Consider the following 20,791-nt stretch of genomic DNA (forward strand, 5'->3'; position numbering starts at 1 on the left):
GTAGTCAAGGTGGGAAATAACCAAGGAGTGAATAAATTGCTCTGTGGTGTCATTAGTCAGGAGGGGTCGAATCCTGGAGATGTTGCTAGGTTAAGGCGGCAGGATTTAGCCAGTGATTGGATATGGTGACTGAAGGAGAGGTCAAAGTCAAGGATTACACCCAGGACCCAGATAACCCAGATAACTGGTGGTAAAAGGAGAAAACTGCAATGGCATTTTGAAGGCTTATTGGTTTCATATGTTTGGTGAGTGCATTCCCATAGGGGGTCGTCCTTTGTACCACAAGTGGTGATCTATATGGTGGAAGCTGTGTTTCAATCACAAAGCAAGTGGATAGAACAAAGCACCCTGTCTTCTGAACACTGAACTGAACTTTTACGCATGTTTTGGAAAAAGAAAAAAATGTACATGCTCTGCTATACATAAAAAGTGGACTTTTTAGTTTGAGTTTCATGTTTTGTGTATTTTTGATAGGTTTGTTTATAACTACACTTTCAGGTCCAGTGGTTATACTTGGTAGACTATAGTAAGAATTTTTATACTCCTTATCTGTCGTGATGTGAAGATGGTCATACTGGCTTTTCTTAAAAGCAGTTTTCAAAAATTCACTATACAGTATGTACAAAAAAATGGCACAGATACTCAGTGGCGTCACTAGGGGGGTGCGGTGGGTGCACACCGCACTTGGATGACACCCACCAGAGGGGTGACACCAGGGGTGGACTGAGCCAGGCTGCTCTAATGCTCCCTGAAAGGCTGCACTGCTTTCACCGCAGACATGCAGGCCCGGGGGAAACCCACGGCTCCATCCACGTGCTCCTCTTCTCTCCCTCCTCTGAAGACTGCACCATCCTCTGCAGGTACGGACAGCAGCTGGCTTGAGAGCTGCAGGTGTCCTGGAAGAAGGGGATCCCCACACTGCTCTATCCACCTCCATGATGCCTCAGCAGCCTTACACTCAACCCTTCTCCCACCCCCCGTCTCCTTCCCTGTGTGCTCAGTCTGTTTAGATACTGTAAAATGCCTACAGTGGCTTCAAATGACAATTATAGATTGTACAGGTATACATTGTAATGAAATAAATGCTAACCACTTCTTCAACATGTGTTGGACATTTACTAGTGCATGGATGTTTCTGTTTCAAGTCCTAGTGCTCCCCTTTTTACATTTGTGTACTGTAGTTGTATTAATTTCAAAGTGGCAGGTATTTATATCCTATATATGCATCTAATAAAATATACTTTTTTTTTTTATTCAACATGAATACAGGTTAACATTTTTTAATGAACTGGAGGAAGAAATTAATTCATATCAGCATGAAAGACAGTGGCTGATGGACAAAGCAAAGCAGATTGCTCAGAAGGATTTATCTCTGGCAGCTGAAGCAGACAAAGAATTGAATGGACTGAACATTACTTGGGAAGATACTAAGAGGCTTATCAGCGAGAGGTAAGAAATACATTATTGACATGGTAATCTGCAGCATATTATATATAAATATATACAGTATATCATATTCTATATCTCACAATTCCAAAACAAGGGCTACAGTATACATGAAATGTATTAAAAGTCCATCAACGTAAATATTACAAATTGGCAGCTTGTATTTTTTTTTTGATAGACGTTTAATAAATCACATTCATGGTGCAGCCCCTGCTTTTTGCTATATATCGAGCCTGCAATCAGCTTCTAACTTCAGCTTGTTCAATTTAGCTATGACATTAAAACCTGGAATCTGATTGGTTTCTTTGCAGAGCTGCACCAGAATTTGCACTCTCCAGTTTTAGTAAAATTTTTATCAACCCCATAGTGTCCAAATGTGTGAAAAACAACAAACTTTAGTAATCCATTGTATATCATTAAATGGAAAAAAAAATCTTTAGATACATATGTCTATGATATAACCCATAAATATAAACCAGCAACTTGCTCTATATTTTGACCTCCAGCAGAAGAAGGCCAGTGTAGACTTAGAATGCTGTTTTTTGGTATACGCAACACCTTTCTTCTCCTATCACTCAATAAACCATCCACTCCCATTAGCATTAAGCATTAGAAAACATAGAGAACCCAAATAGTGTGGCCAGTAGATTTATTTAAAACCAAAAACATAAATAAGAGATATACTGTAAGATTAAACAATCTCATATTCACAATGCTTCCAGGCCCCATGTGTTTCGTCCAATCAGGCTTTCTTTTTCAGGAGGTGCTTAGCTCCGAAGACATAAGCCTTACCACTTTAATAAAAATAACCTGGAGTACATGATCAAAATTATTATGTCAGTGTCACGATCGTCCTGGCGTCTCGTTTGCGCACGAGAGACTTACCCACAGAAGCTTGTTGTCAAGGACCCGTCGTGCTCCGTTAACGCGCTAGAGCGATCGGACGCACCCGCGTCGGCTTGAACGAACGCACGCGTGCACGTGGGGGCACGAACGGGCGCACGTCCACTCGCGCACGCTGACTCGTCGTGCGACCGTTTGGCACCCTACAGTCTTCTTAAGGCACTTGCTCCCTTCCACCCGTGCTGACCAGTCTACAGCGTGCTCGGAGATCCTGCTATCCTATACCCGTATCTGTTACCTTGGTTCCTGTTACCCGGCTTTGATCTTGACCCTGATCCGTTGCTGCCTGCCTACGACCTCCTGCTTGTCTGACTACGCCTCTGCCTCATCCCTCTTGTACCACGTTGACCGCTACCTGCTGACCCGGCCTGTACCCGACTCTGCTGTTCCTACCTACCTGTCGGATGTCCTGTGACTGCTGTACCCGCTGACGTCCGTCTGCCAGCCAGTCTACCCCTTGTGCCTGCCTACACCAGTCTCTTGTCTTCAGCTCCATCTACTCGCTGTTGGTGTCCTGCTGCCCATCCGGACCAGCATCTACCTGCCAGGCACTTGTGCCCCCTGAACTTTTGAGCTTCTGTTACCACCTCCAGGGGTTCTTTAGCCAGGGGCTACGAGGGGCCGCTTCCTGCATTCCGGGCTCGCCTACTAGGTACGTGACAGTACTGGTCAGCCATGTCCGAGCCTGCGCAGGGAGCCTCCCCCATGGACGAGCTTTGCCGCCATTTGGCCGGTCTTACCCAGGCAGTAAAGAGCCTACAGGAAGGCTACGGCAGACTGGAAGAGCAAGTCCAAGCACTATCTGCTTCTCCGCCCGTTGTTCCAGGGGGCCACGCCCCACCTTCAGTGGTGATGATGCCACCTGAGCCCAGAGTACCAACCCCGGAGCGGTTCACGGGTGACCGGAACAAGTTTAGAGCCTTTCGTAACTCTTGTGAGCTCTACTTCGCCCTGCAACCGAGGACCTTCTCCCTCGAGGCGACCAAGGTGGGGTTCGTTATCTCCCTCCTAACGAACGAACCTCAAGCCTGGGCACATCGCCTACTGGAACGCAAGGACCCATCCTTAGACACCTTAGACACCTTTTTTATGGCAATGTCTAGACTCTATGAGGACCCCCAACTCGCTACAACTGCAGAAGCAGCCCTACACGTTCTGCAGCAAGGTCGCAGGCCTGTGGAGGACTACGTGTCGGAGTTCCGTCGTTGGAGCGCTGACACGGACTGGAATAACGCAGCCCTGCGATATCAGTTCCGCATGGGCCTGTCCGAGCCTTTGAAGGATGAGTTGGCACGTGTTGGCATTCCCGAAACCCTGGAGGCCCTGATAGACATTTCCGTTCAAATTGATAGGCGCTTGAGGGAACGCCGCCAAGAACGTTCCTGCCACAGCCACGCTGGATCCCCCGGAACCGATGCAGTTAGGGCTACTCCGTCCATCACTGACCCCAGAGGAACGCCAACGACGCCGGGTCAACAACCTCTGTATGTACTGTGGAGGATCAGGACACTTTGTTCGCTCCTGCCCAGCCAAGATACGTAAGTGCCTTCTTGTTCCACCTGTTCCTTCGTCAGTGCTGTCTGAAAACTCCTCTCACCTGGCTGTTCCTGTTCTTTTGCAGCTCCCAGGAAGGACTATTTCAACCCACGCAGTTATTGATTCGGGGGCATGCAGTGGTTTTATGGACGTATCCTTTGCCCTGAAGAACAAGATTCCCCTTAGACCGAGAGAGAAGGGACTCTCGGTATACCTGGCCGATGGGTCCGCTCTAGAATCAGGACCGGTGACTCAGGAGACTAGTCCCCTCTCTGCTGTCATCACCGGGACTCACCAAGAATTCCTATGCCTAGACGTCATCAAATCTCCTCTGTTCCCCATCATTCTAGGCATGCCTTGGTTGAAGGCACATAATCCACGTATCAACTGGGCCACTGGAAAAATTGAATTCCCTTCGGACTACTGCCTCCAGCATTGTTATCCAGCAATTAACGGGGACTCTCCGGCCCTCCTCTGTTTGGAAGCAGATGATGACACCCGGCAAGCTGTGCCTAGAGAATACCACGACTTCCTAGACGTGTTCAGTAAAAAAGGGGCTGAAACCCTACCACCTCATAGGCCCTACGACTGCCCTATCGAACTACTCCCGGGGGCCGAGATTCCATTTGGAAGAATTTTTCCTCTGTCCGAATCTGAACTCAGTACTCTGAAAACCTACTTGGATGAAAATCTTGAAAAGGGATTTATCCGACCCTCTACTTCCCCAGCTGGTGCGGGGATTTTCTTTGTGGAAAAAAAAGACCACTCTCTACGCCCATGCGTGGACTATCGGGCGTTGAACAAAATCACCATCAAGAACCGTTACCCCCTGCCATTGGTTCCCGAACTTTTTCAGAGACTAGGTTCCGCTAAAATATTCTCTAAGCTGGATCTTCGGGGGGCTTACAACCTCGTCCGTATTAGGAAAGGTGACGAGTGGAAGACTGCCTTTCGTACCCGCTTCGGGCACTTTGAATACCGGGTGATGCCATTCGGGCTGTGTAACGCTCCTGCCACGTTCCAGCATTTTGTCAATGACATTTTTAGAGATTACCTTGACCTGTTTGTAATTGTCTACCTTGATGACATTTTGATTTTCTCCCCCTCTCTAGCAGATCACCGGGTACACGTTAAGAAGGTCCTGACCCGTCTCCGTCTTCACGGTCTATACGCCAAGCCCGAGAAATGTGTTTTTGAACAAACGAGCATCCAGTTCCTCGGCCTGATTATCTCGGTAAGGCGAATTGAGATGGATCCCCAGAAGATCTCTGCAATTCAGGACTGGCCTGCCCCTTCCGATAAAAAAGGAGTTCAGCGATTTGTGGGGTTTGCGAACTTCTACCGCAAGTTCATTAAGGGTTTCTCTGCAATTATCGCTCCCATCACCGGACTAACGAAGCAGTCTCGGAAGTTTCATTGGACCCCCGAAGCACAAGAGGCCTTCAAAACCTTAAAAGATTTGTTTATATCCGCTTCTGTCCTGAAACATCCCAATCCCGCTCTACCATACATCCTCGAGGTCGACGCTTCGGAGATTGCAGTAGGAGCGATACTCTCCCAGAGGCAGGGGGCCAAGTCTTTACTCCACCCAGTTGCCTTTTTTTCCCGTAAGTTGTCGGAGGCGGAGAGAAACTACGACGCCGGGGATCGTGAGTTACTGGCAATAAAATCCGCACTCGAAGAGTGGCGCTATCTGCTGGAGGGAGCCACCCACCCGATCCTGGTCTATACGGACCACAAAAATTTGGAGTACCTTAAAACCGCAAAGAGATTGAGGCCCCGTCAAGCCAGGTGGGCACTCTTCTTCTCCAGATTTTCATTTCACATTACCTACCGTCCCGGATCCAAGAATACCAAACCAGATGCTCTCTCCCGCATGTACAACCAATCGGAGAGCTCGCCATCCTCTCTACGGGGAACTTCCTTCTGCTCCAGGGGGATGTGGTATCCCAAATTAAGCAGGCTTCCATAGGCCTAACGCCTCCACCCGGTATCCCGTTGTCCTCCAGCAATGACCTTTTGTGGCATGGGAACCAGATCTTTGTTCCCCAAGAAGTTCGGACCCCAGTTCTGGCCGCCTGTCATGATCACCCACTGGCCGGCCACTTTGGGGTATTCAAGACTCTGGAACTACTCCAACGCACATTCTGGTGGCCTCGCATGAAGGACGACTGCAAGAGGTACGTGGAAACCTGTGTCATCTGCACCCGAAGCAAAGGCAGCAAGTCAAGAGCCTGGGGTCTGCTAAAACCGCTGCCCGTTCCTGATAAACCATGGAGGATGATCTCCATGGATTTCATCGTTGAACTTCCCCCTTCAGAGAACTATTCTACGATTTTCGTTATAGTCGATAGACTTACCAAAATGGCTCACTTCCTGCCCATGAAGGGCACTCCCTCAGCTACAGAGACAGCCAACACCTTTATCACAGAAATCGTAAGACTCCACGGCATTCCCGTTAACATCACATCCGATAGGGGGGTGCAGTTCACCTCGAGATTTTGGAGAGCGCTCTGCGGAGCCTTAAAGATCGATCTTTGTCTGTCCTCAGCCTACCATCCACAGACCAACGGCCAGACTGAGAGGACGAACCAGACTCTGGAGCAGTACCTCCGTTGTTTCTCCTCCTTCTCCCAGGATGACTGGGTCTCTCTCCTGCCTATGGCCGAATTCGCCTACAACAACACGGTCCACTCTGCCACCAAACAGTCCCCCTTCTACGCGAACTTCGGCTTCCACCCAGTATTCTTGCCTGGCACCTTCCCTGAATGTTCGGTACCAGCAGTACAGGACCGTCTTAACTTCCTTGAATCAAACAACAAACTTCTACAAGAGACCCTGACCAAGTCCCAAGAGCACAATAAAGAAGTTTTTGACAGGAAAAGGAGGGGGGAGCTGGATCTCAAGATTGGGGATCAGGTCTGGTTGTCTACCTTGAACCTTAGACTGTCCTGCCCCTCTAAGAAGTTGGGTCCGAAATTTGTGGGCCCCTTTCCGATCAAAAGGAAACTGAATAACGTGGCTTTCGAACTTAAGCTTCCCGAGTCCTTCCGGATCCATCCAGTCTTTCACGTGTCACTACTCAAACCCGCAGTCCCGGACCCCTTCGTTGACAGGACGACCGGCCCTCCAGAACCCGTGATGGTCAATGGAGAGATTGAATTTGAGATTGAATCCATACTGGATTGCAGGAGAAGGCGAAACCAGACTCAATTTTTGGTCAAGTGGAAGGGGTACGGCCCGGAGGAGAATTCTTGGGAGCCAGAATCTAATATTCACGCTAAAAGACTCATCCGTGCTTTTAAGAACTCCCATCCGAGTAAGATGGCTCGGTTGGGCATCCGGAGGCTGCCCTTTGGGGGGGGGCAGTGTCACGATCGTCCTGGCGTCTCGTTTGCGCACGAGAGACTTACCCACTGAAGCTTGTTGTCAAGGACCCGTCGTGCTCCGTTAACGCGCGCTAGAGCGATCGGACGCACCCGCGTCGGCTTGAACGAACGCACGCGTGCACGTGGGGGCACGAACGGGCGCACGTCCACTCACGCACGCTGACTCGTCGTGCGACCGTTTGGCGCCCTACAGTCTTCTTAAGGCACTTGCTCCCTTCCACCCGTGCTGACCAGTCTACAGCGTGCTCGGAGATCCTGCTATCCTATACCCGTATCTGTTACCTTGGTTCCTGTTACCCGGATTTGACCTTGACCCTGATCCGTTGCTGCCTGCCTACGACCTCCTGCTTGTCTGACTACGCCTCTGCCTCATCCCTCTTGTACCACGTTGACCGCTACCTGCTGACCCGGCCTGTACCCGACTCTGCTGTTCCTACCTACCTGTCGGATGTCCTGTGACTGCTGTACCCGCTGACGTCCGTCTGCCAGCCAGTCTACCCCTTGTGCCTGCCTACACCAGTCTCTTGTCTTCAGCTCCATCTACTCGCTGTTGGTGTCCTGCTGCCCATCCGGACCAGCATCTACCTGCCAGGCACTTGTGCCCCCTGAACTTTTGAGCTTCTGTTACCACCTCCAGGGGTTCTTTAGCCAGGGGCTACGAGGGGCCGCTTCCTGCATTCCGGGCTCGCCTACTAGGTACGTGACAGTCAGTATAGTATTTGAAAACTCAGATCCAGATTAATGATAATGTAATGGTACATTCCTTTTGAAATTCTGAAAATATTTTTGAATGTTCCTCCTATTCAGTGAACTATATTTGTTTCTCTTATTTCAGTCAAGAGCAGTGTCTGGCACTTATTGAACTAATGAAAGAGTATGAACACGTAAAATCTTTTATAATGAAGGTTTTAGAAACTGTGGAAAATATGATCACAATCAAATCCACTTTAAAAGATCAGGAGGACATCCGCCGCACCATAGCAAAAGTAAGAAAATATCTTTAATGCAATGTTCTTTCTATTTTAGTATTCTACGTCATATACAATACATTTCAAAGTGCTTTTATTTTCTAGTATTTTTTAATAAAATGGTTTGAAAACCAGGTGAATCCACTCTGCAGAGAATGATTCAATCCATGAACATCTACTGCCTGAATTTCTAAATTGTAATTCTCCACAGATCAGAGTGATCTACGTGGCAGTATTCAAGAAAATCCAAAATTGATGAATCTGTGACTATTCTACTTCAATCATTACAACTAATTAAAGCGGAGCTCCACCCAAAAGGGGAAGCTCCGCTTTAGGTACTCCTCCCCTCCTCCCCTGCCACATTTGGCATGTCAGTTTTTGTAACTGCTGACTTTTAATAAAGACAAAAACAACTGGAACTCCGCTTTAAATTTGCTTAGATAGATGAACCAGGCATTAAAGAGGCAGCGTAGGAACAATCAGAAGACACTTACCTGCCAGAGCCTAGAAGGTGATCATGCAGCATTTTGGATCTCATGGTCTGAAGCTATGGCACATTTCATAAGGACACTGATACCAGCAGGATCTCCAGTCAAGACTTGCTATGGGTTGTGTTACTTGGGTAAAAAATATTCTACCACATTACTAGGTTACACCTTTTAAGGAACAGGGTCATGGGTTCCCTGCCCCGTGACAGGAGCCACGTTTGCTGTCAGAGCCTTCTGCTCCCCCCTCCTGGAAGCGGGGCTAGGCCTGCCCCCCTCACCTCCCCTTTTTGTATCTTTTTTTTGCAAACCGATTTCCTTGTTTAGGCATTACTCAATATATACTCGGCAAATGCTCCCTTGAACACCTAGCCTCAATGTTGGATCCGGTCAGCTGATTATTGTTTTTGTTCACTTTATGTAACTCTTGTTTTGGTATTCATATATATGTTCTCCTTTTGCAATGCTATGTACTGCTGGTCTATACCATGAACCTTCTTTGTTGTAATCACCTCACGATTCTCCAATAAAAATGGAGTAAAAGTAAAAAACATTCTACCACTTTCTGTGACCCCCCACCCGCCTAAGTGTTTATCAGCGTCCCCTATCAATTCAGAGCTGCACCTGGCTGCATCTGTTCTCTCCCTTCTCCTCACTCTCAGAGGCTTTGCCAAGAGCAGCAAAAGCCATTGGCTCATGCTGCTGTGGGTCAAATCCTCTGAGGAGTAAGGGGCCAAGCCACACTGCACTGCGTGTATGTGTCTATGGATGCACATAGCCCGGGTCAGGAGCAAGCCCGCAGGTACACCCCCAAAGGAAGAGGCTTCCTATGGCGGTGCCCAGAGAAGAGGAGGAACCAAGAGTGCTGGCAGGGGACCCCACAAGAGGAGGTTTGGGGCCACTCAGTGCAATACCGTTGCACCACTTTGTGCAATACCATTGCACAGAGCAGGTGTGCATAACATGTTTGTTATTTTAGGAGAAAAAAAAGACTTCCCAACGTTTTTAACTCAGATTGTCATATTTGCTTCTTATGGCCACTCTAAAATTTTGTTTCAGGTTGGTATGATTGTACTCATAATTAGTGGAAAGTCCAAAAGGAAAATTCGAAGTTAATTAATAAAAAATGATTAGAGAAAAACTCCAGGCAAAACTAAATACACGGTTTACATACATATACCGTATGTTTAAAAGAAAATGGATTTGTAATTCTGTACAGCCTTGTGATTTGCTCATAATTGTTGCGTTGCAAAGCCAGGCAAGCTACATACTGTACCCTTTTCCTGGTTCAGCAAAAAAGCATCTGTCACCTATCCACGAAGATGGATTAAGGCCAAATGGGATCCTAGGCTAGATACTATAGTGGCTTTGTACCCTCCTCATCTTTTTCATTCACTTTGATAAGGAATGCAATATCCTCAGAAGAGCCACATTTTCAATATCTGTAATGACATGGCCCAGTCAGACATTAACTACCTAAAAGAGCATTGTCCCTTCAGAAGTGACAGGTTTGTGTACATCATGAAGGTTGTAGCAGGGTCCCCTTAACATCAACCTATCCCTATTGTGCTGCCTTTAGTGCCTTGCCTCTAGATTGGTTATTCCACAATGAGTCTGCATCATCATCATCACTGTCCATTTATCAGGGATGTGATGCAGGAAACAGTAAAGTAAAAGAGTGTCCCTGGCTGTGCAATGGCTTCTTTTTCAAATAAGATTTTTTTCTAAAGTTTAGTGAAGGAAGTTAACTGCAGCTTGTAGTTGTATATGAAGAAGGGGTTACTTCAAACTTGCAGTCCATCACTGGTTCTGGCCCGACAAAGCGTACTTTAAAATATATTTTTATCAGACCACAAAACGAAAACATACAAATTGTAACTCTTCATCCTTCCCCCAACTCAGTCGTAGCACTTCGATTGTTATTGTTGCTTTTGTGATTATGTTCGCTAATTTTAGACAACATTGTTTACTTAGCATGAATCAGCCAAGAATGAAATCACGGAGAACCAGAAAGAACTTGACGAGTTCACCAACAAAGGAAAACGTTTATTGGTGGAACTTAAGAGAATTCATGGCTGTGACGCAAGACCAGTGAAAAAAGATATGGACTACTTTGTGGACCAATGGCTTGATGTAAGATAACTCTGCTGATATAGTAAAGTCTTCGAATCTTTTCTTTCTCTGTGCTATTTAAAGCCTGTTTTTTTTTTTTTTTCGTTCGTCCCTGCAGACAGAAAGAAAAAAAACAGAGGAGCTTGAGAGGAACTTGCTATACTAAGGGTCCTTTCACACGGGACGGATCCGTGATGATCAGGTCTGTCTCTGCACACTGTGCAGGGATGGACCTGTCAGAAGGCTGCTCTCCCCTATGGGAGATCGGATGACGACGGACCGCAGAGTCTGTCATCACCTGATCTGATCCTCAGATGGCTGGAAAAGTAGGTTTTTCCTCCGTCACACTTTTTCGGATCGGAGCAGGTCCTATGTCAGTGGACATGTCACCGCTGACATCCGACGCTCCATAGTGGAGCATCCGTTCAGGTCCGCCTGAAAAAAAACAAAAACTGACAGGCGGACCTGAACGGATCGTTTGTGTGAAAGAGGCCTAACTATGCAATGTTAGTACAGCGATCTCCCCTCTGAGCTATTGTGTTCTGACAGGAAGACTGTGAAATTGTGAATATGACACACATATAAAATAATCAGACAATTGTTAACAGACATCAAAAAAAGGCAGCATGCGCCTTGCGTCCATTATACACCCACTGTACAAACTAGCAAACAAGTTCCTGTCTATTGTGTCTTCCCCAACAGATAGTTAATTATAAAAGTAATCCTGTGTATAATGATTTTCTACATTGTGCAGAAGAGCGGATCACTGGATAGTTGTATTTTTCATTGTTGTAATAATACCATAACAAGAATACATCACGGGCAAAAGTAGCTTTTCTTCCATATTTAGTAAAGTAATTCAATGTTTTATGTGCTGCACATAGCAGATGAAAACATATGTTTAGGAGTGTGGTGACATTCTTCATAATTAAAGACACTAAAAATAAATAAAAAACAACCTTGTGAATAGGTCAAATATAGTATTAGTGTCTGGACGGGTTTTCATTTCAAATGCCAAAGGATGATGGTATTTGTAAGTTACTGGCTGATTTTTTTTTGGTTACATTTCTGATAAATTATTTTTCATGATTTTTTTTCATTCATTTTATCTGATTACAATCCAGAGAGGTGACTCACTCATCACATTGGCATGTAGGAATAACATTGGGAAGATAGTAAGCCACCTTTTTTCTTTTCCCTGCATTGTAAATATTTTAGTGCCCATCTAGTGTTCTTGTCTTAGCCCTTGTACACACAGTCGGACATTCCGATGGACAATGTCCAATAGGACCTTGTTGTTGGATAATCCGACAGTGTGTGGGCTCCATCGGACTGTTTCTGTCAGAGTATCCGACGGACCAAGTTTTCCAGCTGGGCTATAAAATTTTCCGACAACATGATCCGATCGGACTTTGTGCCTTTGTGACTTTGTGTAGAAAATTCCGATCGGACAAAGTGCCATGCATGCTCAGATCAAATTCCTAGACCAAAGCTATTGGCTACTAGCCTGAACATAGTCCCGTCGTAATGAAATAACGTCATCACGTTCTGAACGATCGGATTTTCCGACAACTTTGTCCGACTGTGTGTATGCAACAGTTTCAGACAAAATCCGTCGGAAAAAATCCAACGGATTTGATTGTCAGAATGTCCGGCCGTGTGTACAAGGGCATACACAATTATTTCTTTCTATTCTGCTCAGATGCATACATGTAGTGTTTGACAAGAAAATACTGCATTTGACCTCAATAAAACACGCTGCTTAAGAAGAAACAGTGCAAAGCAGATCAGTTGCAGCCTCTGAATTATCTACTTTACTCCTTTGATGTTAGATGTTAGTAAAAATCTGCTGACCTGCATTTGACCCGCATTTTAAATGCATGTGAAACACTGGGATACAGCTCGTATGTACATGAGCCTTTAGTGTAGGGTCATCAAACATGTCATCATGGGCCGCATCAGCATTATGGTTGCCCTCAAAGGGCGAGTTGTATCTGTAAGAACATATACATTTTTGGAGGGCTTTTTTTCTCAGAGAATAGGTGCAGGAACAAAACCACTCCCCGTGCGGAACTGCATCAAACAATGGGTGCGGCCAAATTGCCACACAATGGGAGGATCTTAAAGAGGCAATAATTACCATGAGTGCATTATGTTCAGGGATGCAGGTACAGAGTGCAGAGTTCATAGTATGCTATGTACATTGCATTGTTTGTGGGTGTGCTATGTACCGAGTGCAGAAAAATGTAGAAAATGCGCCTCTTCATACTAAAACAGTATCTGGTTCCGCAATAGGTATATATAATAGCCAATTAAAGCTGAAGCAGCTACTATAAAAGCCCACTCTGGGCAAATGAAAACAAATATACAAACACAAAAGGCAGCGCTACAAATTAAATTGACACGCTACAAATATTTTAATGTGCTATCATACAGTGCATATGTACAGTGAAGAAACACAGTCCATACTATATTGCAGCTAGCTTCTCTATATATTCCATGGTGTATGAAAGAAGAGACTGTCCAAATGAAAGAAGTTCACTTTCCACTTTCAAGATGATAGGCTGTCACCAACACCTCCACAGTGCACACGTGAAGAAGCGGGGGGAACACATATCCCCCTTCAAATTAAACTCTTACCAGATTCAACTGGGTCAAAAGCATCAACACTGTAGACTTGGTCTCTCTCTCTCTCTCTCTTTCCAATCACCTAGGACAGCTGCACCAGGAGGTTTGGATCACGCAGTAATAAGCTGCTGGAATGATATGGAGGTGGGGGGTTTCTTAGCCCCCCCCCAGGGTATGCAAACCAAGATTTCAGCTAAAAAAGCCTGCAACTTCTCCTTATCCCCATCCCAGGTGATGAGCACTCTCTCCCAGGATAGGGATATAGAGCAAAGTGGAAAGTGATATTTGAACTTTCATTTGGAAAGTTTAGCAGAACCCCCCATAAAAAGGGGCCCCAGTCCCTGAAGGTTTTTTTAATGGAGCCCACCGTGAGAGGTGAAGATTGGGCCTGTTGGTTTTACCACAGAATGCCTGCGGCGGGATAAGGTAAGTGGAGATTCCTAAGGAATTTAAAATTTTCTTATGGATTGTCTCCTTTAAAAGTAAGTGTTGTCAAGCCTAAAGTCACCACTGGGGGCTGTATAGAGCATGTACCTTGTTCATCGCTCTGTGTCAGCAGACTTCCTCTGGCTAGCAGTCCCAGGCCTTCGGTAAGATGTTTGGGGGGATTTTTTTTATAAAAACACCTCCCCCTCCTGGACAGAAACTCTCTCCCTCTCCCGGATAGGTAGGGGAAAGCCCAGAATGATCGGCAGATGCCGCTCTGTTCTCCCACTGCCTCTGTACGGCGGTTTGCCGTCTGCTCTCCTCCTTGCCACCCTCTCAAACACGCCAATCCGGTCGGATCGTAGAGCGGCGTTCGTGCAGGAAAATGTTCTTTTGAAAAGAGGAAGGGGCGCGGTGGGAATACGGATGGGGGGCGTGGCTTGGTGAGGCATTAGCGTTCGGCAACCTCCAGCACTGGAGTGCATTTAAAAAGCTCCATTTTACTGACTGCAGCTGACGGAGGGACACAAGAGCAGAAGGGGGCAAGTAAGTGGTGACACAGGCATTCCCTTGGCACATTTACTGAGCATAAGGCTGAGCATTAATAGCATAGGCGATTGCTGGACTATTTGATGAAGCAGTAGGTGAAATTTCTTCCGTTAGTACCTCTGCATATGTGCATCAGCTATGGTCAGAAGGGGAGGTAAAACACCCCAAAAAAAGGCTCAAAAGTGTCTCCCTCAAGCTCTAAGAAGCTTAGTTGCATCTCTACAATGGCATCCTCCCCTGAGAGATCTGAGGTGGTTGGTCAGAGTGAGCCATCAGGGCCATCAAATGTTGCAACTGTTTCCAACACTGCAGCCCCTGTCTATATTACTGAAGAGGCTTTTTGCTCAGCTATGATAGGATTGGAGGAAAGGTTAGTGGCTTTAATCGCATCATTCCAGAGTGGGACAAAACGGGACAGGTCCCCTTCTACTACCCTCAAACAGAGGAACTGGGGGCGGGAGAAGATGAATTTCCCTCAAGGGACCGTGAAGAAGCTGATGACTCCTCTTCTGAGGGGTCAAATGCGCAAGGATCTCCTTCAGCTTCACAATCTGATAGATTGATGGTGCAATCTCTTACAGAGTTGGTCCGCTCCACTTTTATGCTACCCTTAACTGAGTTGGTTGATAAGCCCACTTCTTGTTTGGGTTCACTAAAGCCTCCTCAGCTGTGAATGCCTTTCCTGTCCATTTATTGCTGGAACAGCTTATGTATTCTGAGTGGGATCACCCAGATAAGTTTTTTTTTCCTCCCAAAAAGTTTTCAACACTTTATCCTATGGAGGAAAAATTCACTAAAAAGTGGGAGATACCAGCAATTGATGCTGCTTTTTCCTCTGTGAATAAAAGTTTGACTTGTCCGGTAGACAATGCTCAAATGCTTAGGGATCCAACGGATAAAAAAAATGGAATTCCTGTTAAAATGCAGGTTCAGTGACCCAACCTGCAGTGGCAGCAATTGGTGTATATCAATCCTTGAAAGACCAGTTTAAACAGGTGCTCAAGGTTATACCTGATCAGCAGGCCCAGGATTTAGCCGAGCTACCAGATGCCTTATGTTTTGCAATAGACGCTATGAGAGATTCTATTCTTCAGGCCTCATGCCTTAAGCTTGGGCTGGCACATATGCGTAGAATGCTGTGGTTGAAAAATTGGTCACCTTGCAAAAAGCTCCTGGCTAGTTTTCCTTTCTGCCGTGACAGGCTGTTTTGGGATGATTTGGATAAATACATCCAAAAGATTTCTAGTGGAAAAAGTACCTTTTTGCCAGTTAGGAAAAGGAGTAAACGTATTTCATTTAAACAAGCTCCTTCTCCAGTGCCAGGGGCATCAGCCTACAGGAAGTCACGAGGACCTCCGCCGTCAAGTTCAAGGGGTAAACCTCAGAGTCAACCCCAGAGACAAAAGAAATCCTGGGAGAGGAAATCTACAAAACAAAATACTAAAGCCTCCTTATGAAGGGGTGCCCCCCGCTCGCTCGAGTAGGGGGAAGACTTCTGCAGTTCTCAAGGGCCTGGCAGGAAGAGTTTTGAGACAGTCGGGTGACTCCCTCAATAGCTCTAGGGTACAAACTAGAATTCCGAGTGTGCCCGTCTCCTCGTTTTCTCAGATCAAACTTTCCCAAGGATCCAGAGAAAAAGAAGTCTCTCTTTAAAGCATTGGACCATCTTTTGTCTCAAAAAGTGATCTCTGTGGTCCCCATGGAAGAGCAGGGATTAGGATTTTATTCAAACCTTTTCACTGTGCCAAAACCAAATGGAGGTGTCAAACCCATTCTAGATCTCAAAGATCTAAACCGGTTCCTGAGTATCTGCTCTTTTTGCATGGAGTCAATCCAATCAGTAGTCTCTATCCTACAAGGAGGCGTCAATTGACATCAAGGATGCATACCTCCATGTGCCTATTTTCCCCGCTCACCTGAAATATCTACGTTTCAAGGTATAAAATCTTCTTTTTCAGTTTGTAGCTCTGCCTTTTGGTCTAGTTACTGCACCTCGGGTGTTTACAAAGATCCTGGCCCCTCCTCTGGCCAGATTAAGGGTCCAAGGTATAACGATGATAGCTTACCTAGATGATCTGCTCTTGATAGACCAGTCAGTAGCCCGCTTAGACCAAAACATGGTCACCACAGTCAACTACCTGGAATGCCTAGGTTGGATTCTCAACCTAAAGAAATCTTCCTTAAAACAATCAAGGAGATTAGAATACTTGGGTCTGATCATAGATACAGCCCAGAAAAAGGTATTCATGCCCTAGGCAAAGATCAGCACCATAATGGATCTGATTCAGGTGGTCAAAGCAAAAAATAATCTTTCTATTCGGCTTTGCATGAGGTTGTTGGGAAAGATGGTGGCTTCATTCGAGGCTGTTCCTTATGCTCAGTTTCATTCAAGACTGATGCAAAACAGCATCCTATTGGCTTGGAACAAGAAGGTCCACGCTCTAGATTTCCCAATGCGTCTGTCTCCAAAGGTGCGCCGGAGCCTCAGTTGGTGGTTGATAACCAAAAATCCACAGAAGGGAAAATCCTTCCTACCAGTTACCTGGAAGGTGGTAACAACAGATGCCAGCCTTTCGGGTTGGGGAGCAGTCCTGGAAGAGGCGACTATACAAGGGAAATGGTCCAGAACAGAAATGACTTTGCTCATCAACATTCTAGAGATATGGGCAGCGTGCTTAGCCCTGAGGGCCTGGACATTCAGGTTGCGGAATTGTCCTGTCAGGATCCAATCCAACAATGCCACAGCAGTGGCCTAAATCATTTTTTCCAAGGGGGCACAAGAAGTCATTCGGCCCAGAGAGAGGTGAATCATATCCTAACTTGGGCAAAAAACAATGTACCTTGCCTATCAGCAGTCTTCATTCCCGGAATAGAGAATTCGCAGGCAGACTACTTGAGTCACCAGCAGTTGTTCACGGGAGAATGGGCCCTTCACCCCGATATCTTCCTGGCAATATGCCGGAGATTGGGGATCCCGGACATAGACCTGTTTGTGTCCAGGTTCAACAAGATAATCGAAAACTTTGTGTCAAGAACAAAGGATCCGCTAGAATGTGCTAGCATGCGGAATGGATGCCTTGGTGGTCCCGTGGAATCAATTTTCACAAATGTATGCATTCCCTCCTATTCTGTTGCTGCCACGACTTCTTTGCAGAATCAACCAGGCAGGGAAGTCAGTGATTCTTGTGGCCCGATGCAGCCCAGAAGATCTTGGTATGCAGGGATGGTGGTAAGGGACCCATGGACCCTACCACCACATCCGGACCTACTCTCGCAAGGTCCAGTATTCCATTCTACCTTACAAATGCTATATTTAACGGTTTGGCTATTGAGACCCACATTCTTAAGAAGCATGGGCTGTCATGTTCAGTTGTATCTACCTTGATTAAGCCGGCCTCTAGAGTCATATATTATAGAGTCTGGAAGGCATATGTTTCCTGGTGTGAATCCAGGAGTTGGCATCCCAGAAAGTATGATATAGGGAGAATCCTTGACTTACTGCAAATGAGGTGAAGCTGGCCTTAAGTTCTATCAAAGGCCAGATCTCGGCCTTAATGGTATTATTTCAATGACCGCTTGTTTTGCATTCTTTGGTCCGTAGCTTTATACAGGGTGTAACGCGGCTTAATCCATCGGTTAGATCACCCCTGAGCCCCTGAGCCCTTGAATTTAGTTGTGTTGGCATTACAGAAACAGCCTTTTGAGCCGATACGACATATTCCCTTGATCCTTTTGACAAGGAAACTAGTTTTTCTGGTAGCCATATCTTCTGCAAAAATGGGCTGCTCTTTCTTGTAAAGAGCCATATTTAATTATTCACAAGGATAGAATAGAATTGCGTCCTCATCCTAACTTTCTACCGAAGGTAGTGTCAGATTTTCATCTAAACCAGGATATTGTTCTACCTTAATTTTTTTCCGAAACCCGGTTCTACGGAAGGAAAGTCACTACATTCTCTAGATGTGGTGAGACTAGTCAAAGTCTAATTGAAGATTCGAAAGTCTACTGCTCAGATTCCAAAAACGGATGTTTTGTTTGTGTTGCCTGAAGGTCCTTAGAAAGGACAGGCAGCATCAAAATCACAAAAAAATACAAAAACTGAGGATCTCCCAGTAGTGAGAGGGGTTATATAGGGAGTGGACTTCCTGTCTTAGGGTGTGCTAGTGTCCATCACCTGAAGGTGGCCTATAACCCACATAGTAACTACTCCAAGAAAAGGATTTTACAGGTAAGCTGGTATAAAAATCATATTTTTGTCTTGCCTCCTGTAGAGTTTTAAGAAGCTTAGGAAAAGCAAGAAAAACAATGCACAACTTGGTGATGAGTTTTAAAGAGAAGTTGGTAGGAATAACATTTTTAAAGAATTTTAATCTATGCTTTTAATTTGTTATAGTAACATCTAACATTCAGAGATAGCTATGTGTGCTGCTTTTCATTTCTAGCCTCTCCCTGTCAGGTTTAAGGCCTCCGATGTGGCTTACCTCTTACCTGCCAGAGCTCAGGGCTAATAGTGGCCATTTAGTCTGGGGAGCTTCCTTTTTTGCTCTGACTAGAAAATAATAAAATTAGTCAATAATCAAGTAAACCTTGAAAGCAAAGGCTGCATTAAGACAATTCAAGAGTTGATATTACATTTTCCCATTTGTGACTGGTCTGTAGATCACTTGGATTCTACAGCTCTATCTGTTCCTAGGATAATAGATGTGTTTGTGAAACCTTACCTCCTGATACTCCTATGTCACTATATAAATACGTTGTGGGAAGGCAAAATTAGAGAGCCCTATAGAAAAAGGAAAATGTTTACCTTGCCTATTCTCATTCTTATCAGCATTTCATTGATCACTTGATAGTAGCTGAGCTTCACCTTTATATTACAAAGCTTTAAGTTGTAACCAAGAATGATAATAGCTAATATACCGTGTTCATTTTGATAATGATTTTTTACAGATTTCGGAAAGAATAGATGAGAACATGGAAAGATTAATTGTGAGCCTGGCCTTATGGGAAGATGTATTGAGCATAAATGATGAAATTGATGGGTGGTCTACCAACTCCATTTCACAGCTGAATGAGAGTATTACCAACTTAAACAGCAGTCAGCAACTGAAATCTTGTCTTTTAGACTTTCAGGTTTGTGTTAAAATATAGGTTCCTTAATGTAACTTAACTGTGTCATAATTCATTTCTTAGAGGAGGCCAAGAGTACCTTCAACGTCATCAACATTCCACCTTCAGTTATACATTTTCAAAGAATGGCTTCCTGTCAATTTACGATACTTAAATCAGCTCCATCAATCTCCAGACTTAATTTTTATAACCAGAGTGGTCAGCTGTTAAAAACGTAACTTTTAAGTATACCTTAGTTATACTCTCTGCTTATAAAGGTCAGCAAATCAATTTTTGGACTGTACCTAATGTTGCCATGATTACATTTTCAGTTGTCCAACACTCAGTTATACAATTTACTTAATTTCATGGGGCCCTTTGTTCTTCAGTTGTCTCAAATCTACAAGCTTACATATGAAATATTTATTTATTACATATTTATTTAATTCTATATCTTACTAACTTAACTGGTCAGAAAATGTGTTAAGGGGTTTATTTAAACAACAGATAGATACTATTATCTGCTCTGTACAGGACACCACAGTGTTTATGCCGCTGCACCACATTTTACAAGTCATTCATAAAATGCAGGTCTTTGTGTGTGACTTGCAGTGTCCTACAGAATTTTTCCTGCATAATGCTTCTGAGAACACTCCATAATAGGATGAGGTCCTGTTCATCTGAATTTGGCAGGTCATGCGACCTGGTGTTCCTCCCTATTGCACTTTTTTTTTTACCATTCAGTAAATTTAATTGGGATTTGTACTTAGAAATGTTTTTTTTTTTTTATGTAACTATTGATAAAGCTGCATTATATCCATACTGCTACTTTATACATCTATATATGTACCCAAATTCTGCCAGTATCTGGTCAGCTAACTGTCTGGCCATATGCTGATAATACACTTGTCTCTTAAGTGTGCAAAAGAGTATTACTTAGCAAAGCCCTGTAAAAAAAAAAAGAAATGCATTAGCCACAGGGCTTTGTATTTTATTTTACTATTACTACATGCATAAAATGTTTGTTAATAAACTTTTTGCACAATCTGGGCACAATTGCTGAACTTTTTCCATTATGTCTGGTTCTAATATCTAATATTTTCTTTTTCAGCCCATCGGCTTGGGGGGACCCCCACGCAATTTTTTTTAAAAACGTTGGTTAGGGTTTCCCCTTAATATTCATATCAGATCCAAATGGCCTGGTAATAGACTGTGGGGGAATCCTATGCCGTTTTTTTTCAAT

General features: G+C 44.9%; 1 protein-coding gene across 15 annotated transcripts in view; it reads left to right on the forward strand.

Annotated features, from left to right (window-relative positions):
• Positions 1–20,791, forward strand: part of SYNE1 (spectrin repeat containing nuclear envelope protein 1) — a 663,643-nt gene that overhangs the window by 321,844 nt on the left and 321,008 nt on the right. For all 15 annotated transcript variants that reach the window (XM_077486324.1, XM_077486337.1, XM_077486323.1 and 12 more), the window contains 4 exons: positions 1,270–1,449; positions 8,110–8,260; positions 10,702–10,860; positions 19,390–19,572. In XM_077486324.1, the coding sequence (XP_077342450.1) occupies positions 1,270–1,449; positions 8,110–8,260; positions 10,702–10,860; positions 19,390–19,572 (673 nt within the window). The remainder of the gene's footprint in view (positions 1–1,269; positions 1,450–8,109; positions 8,261–10,701; positions 10,861–19,389; positions 19,573–20,791) is intronic.

Source organism: Lithobates pipiens, unplaced genomic scaffold, assembly GCF_037356315.1.
Source record: "Lithobates pipiens isolate NorthernLeopardFrog02 unplaced genomic scaffold, aLitPip1_a1.2 Scaffold_18, whole genome shotgun sequence".
Taxonomy (NCBI): Eukaryota; Metazoa; Chordata; class Amphibia; order Anura; family Ranidae; genus Lithobates; species Lithobates pipiens.